The sequence below is a fragment of the Dendrobates tinctorius genome, unplaced genomic scaffold, assembly GCF_039654945.1.
Source record: "Dendrobates tinctorius isolate UK_male_01 unplaced genomic scaffold, ASM3965494v1 ptg000120l, whole genome shotgun sequence".
NCBI classification, from domain to species: domain Eukaryota; kingdom Metazoa; phylum Chordata; class Amphibia; order Anura; family Dendrobatidae; genus Dendrobates; species Dendrobates tinctorius.
In genome coordinates, this window is record NW_027361788.1 from 18065930 (window position 1) to 18080791 (window position 14862).

The 14862-nt window shown below is 45.0% G+C and overlaps 2 protein-coding genes across 7 annotated transcripts in view; one reads left to right on the top strand and one right to left on the bottom strand.

Annotated features, from left to right (window-relative positions):
• Positions 1-1409, bottom strand: part of TMEM187 (transmembrane protein 187) — a 42413-nt gene extending 41004 nt beyond the window's left edge. For 2 of the 4 annotated variants that reach the window (XM_073590802.1, XM_073590803.1), the window contains exon 1: positions 1180-1361. The gene's annotated coding sequence lies outside the window, so the exon portion shown is untranslated. Of the gene's footprint in view, positions 1-800; positions 905-1179; positions 1362-1390 lie in introns of those variants that run through there. The other 2 variants (XM_073590804.1, XM_073590806.1) reach the window with 2 other exon arrangements.
• Positions 1410-4592: 3183 nt separating this feature from the next.
• HCFC1 (host cell factor C1) overlaps positions 4593-14862 on the top strand; it is a 53820-nt gene continuing 43550 nt past the window's right edge. For all 3 annotated transcript variants that reach the window (XM_073590808.1, XM_073590809.1, XM_073590807.1), the window contains exons 1-4: positions 4593-5598; positions 12418-12566; positions 12934-13094; positions 13267-13475. In XM_073590808.1, coding sequence (XP_073446909.1) covers positions 5403-5598; positions 12418-12566; positions 12934-13094; positions 13267-13475 — 715 coding nt within the window. In that variant the 5' untranslated portion in view covers positions 4593-5402. The remainder of the gene's footprint in view (positions 5599-12417; positions 12567-12933; positions 13095-13266; positions 13476-14862) is intronic.

The following is a 14862-nucleotide window of genomic DNA, read 5'->3' on the forward strand; positions in this document are numbered from 1 at the left end:
GGATCGGAGAGTTCAGCTGCATGTATTTCTATACAGCTGAACACTCCCCGATCCAAGTGCCGGGTATTGACGTGCGAGACTCATCCGAGTTTTTGGCATGTGAGTATGAGCTTTAGGCCGGGATCACACACAGCGAGATACGGCCAAGTCTCTCAGGTTAAAACCAAGCTCTGGCGCCGGCACTCCGGAGCGGAGCGTGCGGCTGCATAGAAATAAATGGAGCCGCACGCTCTCCTGCCGTGTGCTGACAGCAGTGCCGGGTATTACCATCCGAGACTCAGCCGTATTCCTCGCATGTGTGAGCCCGGCCTTAAATGTGGATACAGTCCGTGCTGCAGATACATGATGAATCCAGAGATGTTTCATAGAAGAAATGCTTCATTTCTTCTATGAAACATCTCTGGATTCATCATGTATCTGCAGCACGGACTGTATCCACATTAACATTCAACTTTTAATCAGGATCATTTGGATGTTTTGGTTGTCATTATGATTTTAAAAGAGAAAACAGTGGTTTGACAAGTTTTGGTGTTATCATTCATATTCTCTGAAAAAAGGCCAAGAAATCAAAAATTCTGCTGGGGTATGTAAACTTTTGAGCACAACTGTATATATACCCCAATACAATCACTGCCAACTCCACAATAACAAAAAGGAACTACTTCCTGCCACCACCAATCATTTATACAGGCCAATTGGACACCCGTTACAAGTAGCATATGGCTTCAAGGGTGTGGTTTACAGAGCAAGAGGAACAGAGCTTTTAAATGTTATATATATAGAACAGAGGATGTTCTTACCTCAGAAGAGTACTTATCCACCTTTGAATAAAACAAATCCATCTTGGTGAATGAATCCCAGAGGAGTTCTGCTGTAATTACCTGGTCGCTGCCAGAAGTCCCTACTTCAATGAAGATTGAAGTGTCAGCTCTTTCTCACTTTCCCAGTAATAATTAAGCCCATATGTTCAATGTGAGGTTGATATGCCCATTTCCCAGAGCTGTCTCTATGGATTATATTAATTTTCCTCTACTATGTGGCTTAAAACTCCTGAAAAATTAGGTTCTGAAACCATATTTTTTTTTCATATCAGGGACGTGTTCAGATTTATTTTTTTCAGACTTTATTTTTTTTGCCTAAAATGCACATTTGAGAGCGGTGTACACTTATTATACTCACTCTCTGTTAAATACGCCATACCAAGGGATGACTGACGAAAAGCAGCCATAGAAGGCTAATCACAAAGTGTCTGCAGCGCCAGCTACAGACTATTCCACATGCGAGCCATAGGACATGTTACAAAAGGCTAGCAACACTACTGCTCAAATTTCCTCTCAGATTCGCGTTTTATGCTAATGAGCCGCCATTTTTCCCGCCTAGAGAACACTACCTCGAGGGGGAGGGGAGGGAGGCTGGACATCGTAGCAAAATGGCGGCGTCCTCTACCTCGTGCCAGTAAGCCTTGACAACCGTTGCTAGGAACCGCGTCTAAGATGGCGGCGGCGGCGCCTGCAGAGAAGGCGCCATGACAGTTACTGGGATAAAGGACGGCGAGCAGTCGCTGGAGCGCTTATTGGTTATGACAAGCGGGCAGACGGCTTCATACAGCAGGCAGATATAGGACTAAATGTCTGCTTTGCGTTGGTTAATAAAAAAACTCGCCTTTTATGTATTTGCGCTTTTTGTGTTTTACCAACATCCGGGTGCACAGGAAGAAGCCGCCGCCATTAAGAGTGTCTGCCTCTTCCTCCCTCATACGAGGGGAGGAGCGGCCAACAAGATGGCGCCTGATGCAGACGTGAACGTCAGATAATATGAGACGAGAATAAGTGTGTGACAAAATAACCCGCAGGGACTACATAGTTCCCGAGGGCAGCGCCTGAGCGCCATAACTCTCGTAGGGCGCGCACTGAAGGCTAACCGTATGGTAGCCGAGGTAAAACGACAGACAGCATCTGCTCGGACTCGGAGGCTACGGACGAGCCAACGGCTTGTGTTTGTGTTCCAGACGTGGAGGGTGCGGCTACGTCCAAACATGGCGGCTCCCTGACAGGAATGAAAGCTTCCTGAGCGTCTCCCTGCCAACGTCCTGTCATAAAGCTCTCACTCCCAGTGCCAATGGCTGCTACAGCTGGCTTCTCAAGATTTATTATGCTACTAGCTCCTTCACAATAAAGTGTTCTCAGAGAACGGGAATTTTGGCTCCAAAATGGAGTACATTTATAAAGTTTGACAGATTTTTTTTTAAAAGACGTTTCCAATAAAACAAAAATCCATAGATGACACAAAAAACCCAATATGAGCCATGACGTTTTCAGGAATAGGATGGTAACATCATGCTCATTCACACAGTTGTGCCACTTTTTTTGATACGCTTTTAGCGTTTGCACCTTTTTATTAACATCGTTTTTATGTGTTATGGTTTTTTAATATATATATATATATATATATATATATATATATATATACTTTGCCACTGCAGATGGCATTTAGGGTTTCCAGAGTTTTTTTTTCCCCAATTCATCACTTTTCGGAAAATATAGCAATGTTAGGCAGCACACGTATGCCGCTGTTCTGGTTTTTTTTTTTTTTTTTTTTTACACAATTGTTGCTGTAAAAAGTTGTAATGTAATTAAAGAAAAGAAAAATAATAATTCACGAGCCGCTTAGGCAATTTTCAAGAATTTGGCTCAAAACGAAAAACAATGACTGCATTATACGTCACGCATTGCAAATTCTTCACACCAAACGGCTATACGTTACACGGCAAAACTGCTATATGTTACACAGCGCACGCCATCAACTCCGCACACAAAACAGGTATTCGATACACAGCGCACACCATCAACTTCTCACACAAAACGGGTATACGTTACACAGCGCACGCCATCAACTTCTCACACACAACGGGTATACGTTACACAGCGCACGCCATCAACTCCTCACACACAACGGGTATACGTTACACAGCGCACGCCATCAACTTCTCACACACAACGGGTATACGTTACACAGCGCACGCCATCAACTTCTCACACACAACGGGTATACGTTACACAGCGCACGCCATCAACTCCTCACACACAACGGGTATACGTTACACAGCGCACGCCATCAACTCCTCACACACAACGGGTATTCGTTACACAGCGCACGCCATCAACTCCGCACACAAAACGGGTATTCGATACACAGCGCACACCATCAACTTCTCACACAAAACGGGTATACGTTACACAGCGCACGCCATCAACTTCTCACACACAACGGGTATACGTTACACAGCGCACGCCATCAACTTCTCACACAAATCGGGTATACGTTACACAGCGCACTCCATCAACTTCTCACACACAACGGGTATACGTTACACAGCGCACGCCATCAACTTCTCACACACAACGGGTATACGTTACACAGCGCACGCCATCAACTTCTCACACAAATCGGGTATACGTTACACAGCGCACGCCATCAACTTCTCACACACAACGGGTATACGTTACACAGCGCACGCCATCAACTTCTCACACACAACGGGTATACGTTACACAGCGCACGCCATCAACTCCTCACACACAACGGGTATTCGTTACACAGCGCACGCCATCAACTTCTCACACACAACGGGTATACGTTACACAGCGCACGCCATCAACTGCTCACACAAAACGGGTATACGTTACACAGCGCACGCCATCAACTTCTCACACAAAACGGGTATACGTTACACAGCGCACGCCATCAACTCCTCACACAAAACGGGTATACATTACACAGCGCACACCATCAACTTCTCACACAAAACGGGTATACGTTACACAGCGCACGCCATCAACTTCTCACACAAAACTGGTATACGTTACACAGCGCACGCCATCAACACCTCACACAAAACGGGTATACGTTACACAGCGCACGCCATCAACTTCTCACACAAAACGGGTATACGTTACACAGCGCACGCCATCAACTCCTCACACAAAACGGGTATACGTTACACAGCGCACGCCATCAACTTCTCACACAAATCGGGTATACGTTACACAGCGCACGCCATCAACTTCTCACACAAATCGGGTATACGTTACACAGCGCACGCCATCAACTCCTCACACAAAACGGGTATACATTACACAGCGCACACCATCAACTTCTCACACAAAACGGGTATACGTTACACAGCGCACGCCATCAACTTCTCACACAAAACTGGTATACGTTACACAGCGCACGCTATCAACACCTCACACAAAACGGGTATACGTTACACAGCACACGCCATCAACTTCTCACACAAAACAGCTATACGGTAAATTGGTAAAAATATAGAATTGGTGCTCATTTTTACACAAAAGTCTAAAAGTAATTATATTTTTAGTCAGAACTGAAATAAGGCCGCCATTTTTCACTGTATGAGGCGACGAGCAGTGCTAACGAATGATGGCGGCCGTTACTTCAGGTTCCCAGTCAGGGGAGTATTCCCCTGTCCGCTCTATGTAAGGTGATCCGCACACAAGGCCCCACTGAGCGTCTCTCGCCGCCCCCAGCACCGCCTCCATCTTATTGTCTCCGGAGGAGGAGGAAAGACAGGAGGCGGGCGCTGACAAGATGGCGGCTCCCAGGGAGGCGTGAAAAGAGGCTCCGGTGCCCTGGACCGTGTTTGCACACCGATAATCACGGTTGCCGACATTTTTTAAACTCCCTCGCTTCGGCCAGTTTATAGTTTTGTCAGTTTTTCTCCATTTCTCCTCACATCCCCCGAGTTGCAGCCGATAAGCGGTGGCGGCGGGGGTGGAGCCTTCACTTTCAGCCTCCATCTCCCGTCTTCTCCGTGCCGATTTCCTTCCTCTCGACGTTACTTCCTCCCCAGGAGACGGCCGCCGGTGTTTGCCTGTTGGTTTTTTTTTTTTAATTTCTTTATTACAGCTTGTATGTGTGTTGTCGCCCCGCTCGCCGCCATCTTTGGTTTTCCCTAGCAGCTCTTTATTGGTTTGTTTGGACGGCACAAGATGGCGGCTCCCATGGACTCCCTCAGCTTCGCCGCTCCCGGGCCGCTATAAGGAAAACCAGTGAGGCCCGGTGAGAAGGAAAGGGCTCAACCTGCAGAGGACGTGCGGCCTAGAGACAGGGGGAGGACCGGCCCGTGGAGGCGGCAGAGACGGGCGCGGGGAATCGGATTTGTTTTCTCTCCGGCCGCCGTCATAAAATGGCGGCTCCCATGGACTCCACAGCGCAACAGTGAGAGCCGGCAAGGAGCAGGCCTCAGCCCCGTTTTTTTTCCTCCTTTTATTTACACGGCTGACGGAAAGCAGCGGGACGCCGCCTCCCGTAATTTATCTCCCGGTTCAGTAACCGTTTTTTTTTTAAGTCTGTTTTCTACTCATTGAACCACCGCCGCCATGACGTCCGCTCCAACAGTGACCGGTGCATCCTCCTCTACCGCACTACAGCCCCGCTGGAAACGAGTCGTCGGGTGGTCGGGACCGGTGCCTAGGCCCCGGCACGGACACAGGGCCGTGGCCATCAAGGAGTTAATTGTGGTATTCGGTGGCGGAAATGAAGGGATCGTGGATGAGCTACACGTCTACAACACCGGTGAGTGAGCAGTGATCTAACGGATAGCGGTGGTGTGAGGTCTGGCCTCTCTGTGTTTGTGTGCGCCACTGGACGCCCTCCTCCGGCCGCCCCGCACTTCAGCTGTGCTTTTTAAAATCCACAAAGAAAAATGGCGGGTTCCCCCAGCAGGAGGATCGGAGACAGACAGGGGGCGGAGACAGGGGCGGGGCCTGACTGCGGCCAGCTCCACTGCGAGTCTCTGACTGCACAGCGATCAGTCGCAATGCTGGGGCCGGTCGGGCAGGCGGGATCTGTGTGATTCCGATCGGTTTGGGTTTTTTTTTCCCCAGCTCATAATTTCAAGTTATGGATTATTGACTTATTTTCCTGTGCAACTTCATTTTTGTGCACTTTATTTTTTTTTAAGGGTGTACCGTATATTTTTTAATGCTTATGTATCACTTCTTTTTAAGTTGATACATTTGGATTTTTAATAATATATTTAGTGGAAAAATAAATGGAAATGTAAAAATTGCATTTCCACTCTTAAGATTTTGAGGGTGTGGTTTTGTTTATTGCACACACAAAAACAATTTCAGAGGTGGGATGACCAGTGTATAGAAGTCTTATGAAAATGCCTTTGTTACTCTTGCAATTAAGGCTATGTGCACCCGTTGCTGATTTTTAGCATTTTTGCGCTAATGCGGCGGAATCTCATCGCAGAAAACTACGCAGCATGCTCATTCTTTTTGCGTAAGGCTGTGTTCACATGTTGCATTTTTTTTCGCGGATTTACCAAAAAATCCGCTCAAATGCCTAAAAGAAGCTTCCCATTCATTTTAATGCATTTTGCACTTTTTGTCCATATTGATGTGTTTTTTTACCGCGAAAAAAACGCTTTGCGGTAAAACACGCAGCATGTTCATTAATTTCACGGTAAAGTCCGCATTTCTGGCTGTTTTCTATGTGTCTGGGGATGCTCCGGAAAAAATTGCGGAAAAAACGCGCGTTTTCTGGGAAGGAGTCCGGTTTTCATGCAGAAATTTTCTGCATACATGTGCACATAGCCTAAATGCAGGGATTCCACACACATAGGAATGCATTTTCCGCTTACTTTCCACATGTGGCTATGGCCACCATGCGCAAAGTTAGCGGAAAATATGAGGATGGTACCCACGGTCCGGAGGAGAGGAGATTCTCCTCCAGGCGCTGGGTACCATATCCCTGTAAAAAAAAAAAAAATTGTGATATTCTCACCTTCCAGCGGCCCCTGCAGCCTTCCCAGTCCTTACCGATGCTCCCGTTCCCAGCGATGTGACAATGACCTGTGATGACATAGCGGTCTGGCATGATGCTACGTTATCTGGGGTCATTGTCGTAAGACATCGCTGGGAACGGGAGCATCGGTAAGGACTGGGAAGGCTGTAGGGGCCGCCGGAAGGTGAGAATATCACAATTTTTTTTTTATTATTTTTAACATAGGCAGCATCAATAGTAAAAAGTTGCTCACACTCGTCAAGCACATCTGTCAATCAGTTTTCCAAGCGATGCTGCAGATCTCTTGGAAAACGCTAGCATTCTGCAAGCTAATTATGCTTGCAAAACGCTAGTTTCACTTTGGAATTCCGTATATGTATTTCCCGCGGCAGGGAGTTGCGGAATTGACGCGGAAATTTCCGTGGCAATTCGGCACGTGTGCACATAGCCTAATGGTTGAATTTTGGAGCCAGTGGCGGCTGTGTTGGTAGAGCCCGCTGCACACTAATTGCGCACGTTTCCGTTATATATGTCAGGATGATGATGCTTAGGGGTTAAAATAAAGATTTTGGGGCACCGTCCCAACTCCAGTAGTCAATAGACCTAAAGTGAATCACCTTGTGCATCACCGGCTGTCAGTGTCAGCGTGGGGTGTGCGCGCCGCTTATCAGGCATTTATGGCACATCTTTTCTGTACTGTAAGAAGTTGAACGAATTGATTTACAGGATGGTAAGGGTGTGTGCACACGCTGTGGATTGTCCTGCGGAATTTTCCGCACAGATTTTCTGCGGGTTTTCCCCTGCGGTTTGACATCTGTCATGGAGCAGGAGCGAAACCGCAGCGGAATCCGCACAAAGAATTGACATGCTGCGGTTTTGAAACCGCAGCAAATCCGTGTGGAAAAATCCACACAGTGTGCATTGCGTATTTTGACTTCCATTGATTATAGTGGTACTGTACACCGCAGCAGAAACCGCTGCGGATCCGCAGGACCTAAACCGCTGCGGATCCGTAGCGTGTGCGCACACCCTAAGGCTATGTGCACACGCTGCAGGTTCAGCTGTGGGTTTTTTCCCGCGGAACCGCAGGTAAAACCACAGGTAAAGTGGCCTGCGGTTTCACACCTCTACTATGTTAAAGGTGTGAAACCGCAGCGGAATCCGCAGAAACAATTGACATGCTGCGGGAAAAAAACGCAGCGTGAGCTCAGCGGTTTTGAAAACCCATAGGGTTACATGGTACTGTACCATGTCTGCGGAACTGCTGCGTTTCCGCAGGGCCAAAACCGCAGCAAAAACCACAGCGTGTGCACAAAGCCTAACCGTTCTGCGTCTGATCACAGGGGCAGGTTGAGTTTTATTTTTGCACTTGTGCAGCGCTGCTACTTTACTAAGGAGCGGTAACTTCTGTAGACCGGTTACCATTCGGTAACATCTCGGCGAATGATGCGGCAGTGCCAAGTTAGTGCGCAGAGTAAGATCTCGCCATAACACACGATCTCTCGCTTTCACTGCAAGAGCAGCTGTGGAGTTGTCGGATCCCACAACCTTGAAGTTTCTTATCTAGTTTTTTTTTTTTTCTTTGCCAGAAAGTGAGAGCTTTGGGGGGGGGGGGGGAGCATTTAGGGACTGTTCAGCACATTTGACAGAAAATGACATGTGACGTAGAAAACAGTAATGGTGGGGAAGGTTTTCTTGCTTTCCTTCAGCTCATTCTGTTAATTTGCACTTTTGTTTTTCAATGTATTTTTCCTTGTTCACTTTTTTTTTTTACAATTCAGTTTTGTGAAGGAGGTTTAGAAAGAGGTTCCAGATGTTTTCAGCTGAGCCATCATTTGCGACTTATTTAATTTATTTTTTTACATTTTTGCAGCAAAACAGATTGTAGACAGTGTTTTTGTTTTGTTTTTAATTTGCAAAAGAAAAATACACCTCCAGAATTGCGTACACCATTTTTGAAGAATATAATGCAAAAAATGACAAATACCATAAGACGTAAAAAAAAATGAATTGGGCTCAGTGTTTGCCTTTCTTTCTTTGCTTGGATCCAGCAGCAGATGTAAAAGTCCATCCTTTATACTTTTTGGATGTTATATCTAACTCAGGATTGTTGTGCATCACTGGCAGTCTTCTGTCTGAACATTTATTTGGCATATAATTTTGTGTTATCCCAGCTGTTTTGTGTGATGCTTCCCTAATTCTTTTTCGCATATAGTCCGGACATATTCCTCTGTTGTGAATTACTACTAGGACAAATGTGTGACATGAGAGCAAGCTGTCAGCTCAGCTTCTCCCTCCTATGTGCTGCTGTCTCCACCCTATTACATATAGGACTTTCATCTGCTGACTCTCTCCTGCCGCCAATTCTACTGTGAAAGAGTGTCTTGAGCTGTGTCCCCTCCCTGCGTGGATGTGCGTACTCTGTCCAACGTATAGCAATGTGTATACAGCCACAAGTATTCCAGCTTGCTCTATGTATATAGTACATAGATATATTCCTTAAATTCAGTTTTTCCATCTCCACTCAGCGATGTGAGGATTTGTGATTTTATTTTTTTAGTTATGCTGTGTAATAAAAAAAAATATATGTTCATGTTCTGAATGTGTAGCAGTAATGTATTTTTATTTCATTATTTATATATGGAGTCAGTGCAAATCAATTTGGTAGGACAATGTTAGTACTCTGTGGACTCTGGATGGGAGCCCTGAAAACCACCTTCTACCTCCCCGCTATTCCCAGGTCTTCTTTTGACTAGCTAGCCTGGCGTGACCTTTATTTGTGCATCACGCTGCAATAATGACATCACACCAGGCCCCCTAATTAAAAGACGTGTCGCAGATGGTTTGGATTCAGTTCTACATCTCCAATGTGGCTAATAGAACGCATCCTGCAAATCAATTCACACCAGCTCTTAAAGAGGTGGTCCACTACTTTTACATTGATGACCTATCCTAAGGATAGGTCTTCAATGTCTGATCGGCTTACTTGCGAAGCTGGCCGTCTGCTTGAATTGTTACTGCACATCCGCCTCCTATTGTATTTTGACCTATCCTAAGGATAAGACCATCAATGTAAAAGTAGTGGACAACCTCTTTAATTATTTTACTATTTATTCACAAAGCTTGTAGTGTTGGGACGGGCTTTAAATGCTTTTTTACATGGGTTGTTGATCTGCTAAACAAACGGCCATAATAACGTTCTTCTTGATGCCCATGTAATAATGCCCCGTGTTGTCATTAATTGCATCTTCCCTGCGGCCCTAATATCTTGTTCTTTGGCACCATATCGCCATCATATGATTAAGTAAACAGACCACATTTCTATTGTCAGTGACAGCTCTCATTACTGACAGTGAATCTGCTCTTGTGGTAATCTAGGCCACCTCCTCAGAAGAGCTTGCACTTGGAGACATTGGATACGTTATCTCTCCTCAGTGTACATGTGACTTTTTTGTCTATAAAGATACAGAAAACTATGTAGGGGCCTGGAAGATGTTCATGAAGAATCTATTCGTCTCAGGAATAATGTCCTCTTGTCATATGATAGACTATACATGCAAGGGCTTTACTGCATCTCCATATGTCCTACATTTTATGCAAAGCTTTTTTTTTTTTTTTTTCCCCCCTCTAAATTTCCTATGAATCAAACAGAGAATTTATGTCCGGCTTCATTGGATGCTATATTTTGCAGAAATCCTCCCTCTTTGTGGACACAAACATTAGATTGCAGATGGCTAATCAATGCTTTGACAGGCCGCTATCTGCCAGGACTGAAGGGTCCCCTATGCATCGCTGCCGGACTCCCCTGGCAGTGACTTATCTCCTGAAGTACAAAAAGATTAGGATGATTGAATTACAACAACCCAATCATCATGTCATCTTCATTTTTTATTTATAGGATATAAGTTTTGCTTTTTATTTTTGGAAATGTAATCCCTTTTCCTCTAGTCTATTCTGCATGTAAGGAGATTTGTCAGCATCAGCGCTGCGGATTCATGAAGACATTTGCTGGTTACGATCAGCTACTGATAGATTTTCTTTGCTTGTTTTGATATTGATTCCATATTTTTAGGCTTTCTTTGCAAATTAGTTTTTTCTGGGTGACATTGGTCTGTCTAGTGCCACCCATTGGCGACTAGCTGCCCTGTAAGTTTGTGTTGCTCATTTGGTGGCAGCCGTGGAGCTGCTGGTTCCGTTACAATGCCATGAACCATAGTTTTCCAAAACTCGGATTCACTTGTCTTGCATACGAAATGGACACGTCAGCTGTCATGTTGAGCCTGTAGGGGTATATAGCGTGCGTATGGCCCTAACTAAGGCAACTGCATTTCAAAAATTGTCTGTGGGTAGCGGGGGGCATAACCCTTTCTGTAGACTGGGGTATTTCACCGTTGTCAGATGTACGCTTTACGTTCTTGCGAGGCGAAAGCTTGCCAGGATTGTGGGGCAGTCAAGGAGATTTTTTCTTTTCCCCATAATTTGCTGTTGATGCTGCAGCCGCCGTCAACAGTAGCCACTACCCGCAGTGTCGGATGGCACTATTCACTTTGTATGTCTGAATTCCCTTTGGCTACATTGACAGCCGCCTAGAAAATCTGTTTTTAAAGTGAAGCTGTCAGCATGGTTTCCATGAATAAACCCCAGGCATGCTTGTGTATATGTCTGCAACCATGCCCTTGGTTATATTATGTTGGTCGGGGGAAGCAACATCTCGGGCAGGGCGTTAATTTAGGCATAGGGACACTGCCTAGTTCTTTTTGTAGATGACGGTATGATAAATGCTTTTTTACTACTAATATAGTAAGCTTGACTGTTTAACCAGGCTTAATCTGTATGGACGGGTTCCCTTTTATAACTGTAGCATATAGTTATGGACTTGGTACACACGGCCAGTAAACGCTGCGTACATATGTTACAGCATAGTGGATGTTATTTCAAGAAATCCCATGCCCACTATGTGTGCACCATCACCCGTGGAGACGGACGTACGGCGCGTCTTTCCAGACCGCGGCATGTCAATTTATCTTACGGAGACGCGAGACACTGCAAGACAAATTTCACCCGTCCAGTATATTGGGACACAGTGATTCTGCACGTTTCAGTGAACACATGCGGAATCGCCTGAGTTCAATAGACAGCTGCGCTTTGGACGCAGCGGACGTGTGCTGCTTTCAAAGCGCTGTCGATTACTGACCGTGGGGACGCAGCCCTATGGCTCTGTGCACAAGCTGTATATTTAAAGCATTGCCCTGTCAGTGAAAGCTAGAAACCTCCTGTCTGGTAACCTGGCCTTCTACACGCATATCAATAAGTTGTTGCTTACTTTTAGAAATTCAGCCTCTGTAATGTATGGAGTAATTGCTTTCGAAGTTGCATTCAGCTTCGGGTTCGATGATGTAGTTGACAGGGCTTGCAGGGGATAACAGCCATGATGGATTATGGTGAGGAGTTGTGCAAAGTTATGTCCGCAATTAATGAGACCATGTCAGGAGCCTTGGAGGATGTTAAAACATCGTCAGGAAAATTAGGGGTCCCATTCATATCTAGTAGATAAGTCAGGATGTCGTTTTATCACCGCTTTTTTCTTTTTTTTTTGTCTAGCAACCAATCAATGGTTCATCCCCGCGGTGAGAGGTGATATTCCTCCAGGTTGTGCCGCCTATGGATTCGTCTGTGATGGCACTCGACTTCTTGTCTTTGGAGGAATGGTGGAATATGGAAAATACAGCAATGACTTGTATGAGCTGCAGGTAATTAATTGTATTTTATCTTACATTTCTGGTTACTTTAAGAAATTCTTGTTACTTTCTAGTTCACTAGCAAACTTTTTCCCATTACTTCATAAGATGGAAATTATCTTTTTACCAAGGTGAAATGAAAAATCATTTTGGTGCCTTTTTTCACATCTTGGTAAAGTTGCATTGGTGGAAATGGAACTGTAGGCATACCCACTGTAACAACCACTTCCTCGTAGGTGACTGTCTGGTGGGCTATGCCCGCTCCTCAGACACTGGGCAGTTTAGTTTTACCTTTGGTGTCTGTAGGAGGCAGACATATATCCGTCATTCTGAAGGCTCTGTACGTCTTATTAAAAAGTTTCTACTTATTCGTATGCAGGCAAGCAGGTGGGAATGGAAGAGATTGAAAGCAAAAGCGCCAAAAAATGGCCCTCCTCCATGTCCTCGCCTTGGACATAGCTTTTCACTGGTGGGGAGTAAATGTTACCTTTTTGGTGGATTGGCAAATGATAGCGAGGACCCAAAGAACAACATTCCCAGGTATCTTTTTTTTTTTTTTTTTTTTTTTTTTTATATATATATAATTAACACACACACACACACACACACACACACACACACACTCTTTCCACCTCTCCCACTCTTTAGATTTTAATATATCTTACACTTGTGACATTAATTTTCACTTGTACATAAATGCTTTATTATAAAGGTACCTGAATGATCTCTACATACTGGAGCTCCGTCCCGGCTCTGGGGTTGTTGCGTGGGACATCCCCATAACATACGGCATACTCCCCCCTCCTCGAGAATCACATACTGCAGTGGTGTATACAGAAAGAGACAGCAAGAAATCCCGCCTGGTAATATATGGTGGAATGAGCGGATGTCGGCTCGGCGATCTCTGGATTTTGGATATAGGTGTGTTTTACATATTTACCCTCCATGGTAACCCTTTTTTTCTGTTCCCCCTGGAGACTTGGAGCAATGCTACTTTTAAAGGGAACCTGTTATGGGATTCATGGTGCCCGAATCAAGAATGGCATGGTTTGATTATAGTTTGTGCAGTTACAGCCATATATGTTTTATGGATACCCTGCAACATTTCAGAGTGAACATGCTTTGAAAAGTTAGCCAGGGATTGTGTCCCAGCTGACTAGTCTAATGTAGTTCCTTGCCGGCTTCCCGCCACCCTGATACCTTTGATGTTTGAGTAATATTTTCGAGTCTTCGCGGCTATTAGATAGCCGCAACACATGCCTGCATGTGTTCCTGCTGTCTGTCAGCTGTTAAACATGCAGCCGCAGGGACTCAAACATATTACTCGAGCATACAATCAGAGCACGCTCGCTCATCACTAGTATCTTCCTATACACACATGGGGAGAGACTTGTCAGCAGGGCTGTGGAAGTCGGTAAGCCAAACCTGCGACTCCGACTCCTCAATTTCCCTTACACCGACTCCGACTCCCACACATATTGCTTATATTTAAGTGAAAAATTTATTGTAGTACAATGTGAATCTCAGACATTTAATCATTTTTATGATCCAATAATCAAGATATTTATATAGAACAGAATATATATTGGTGTACTACCCAGTTTTCATTCTTTTTGGTACAGATACGATATGGATAGACAGATATGGATAAATGGATAGAGCAGATTTCTAATCTGCTTTTGCTATTGAAAACATTATCTATGAGCTCAAAAACCTTTCAGGTGATGCAGTTTTTTAAAAAGATGATCAGCTTTTGCAGCTGAAAAACGTATCCTCAAAAAACACAGGAAAAACGCTGTGTGTGAATGTAGCCTTAGATCAGGAATATAACAGCCATTTATAGGACATTTCATAACTTTCCCAAACTCCTATGAAAAAATATTCAGCACATCCTGCATTGAATTACTGTACCCAATTTATTATATATTTTAGGAGTCGGTCCATTTTATACCGACTCCGACTCCACCAAAATGAGCACCGACTCCACGACTCCGACTCCACAGCCCTGCTTGTCAGTCAATTGGAACAGGACAAGGAGATGATTACTTGTCTGAGACGTCGTCTCAGGCCAACCTTTTGACAGCATATCTGTAAAACGTTACCTGGTTGCAATCGCAAACTTTTTGTGTAATGCTTCAGGCAACCTACAAGGCCAGATACCTGTGCAGGTGTGGAGGCTTTAAATGCTTCTGACTGCCACGGTAACCCATTGGTACCCCGCAATTGGTGCAGATGTCATGCACAGATGGCATCTAAAGGATTAAACTACAGGGATCAGCGCTAGCTCTGATCTCTGTTGTTGTGGAGA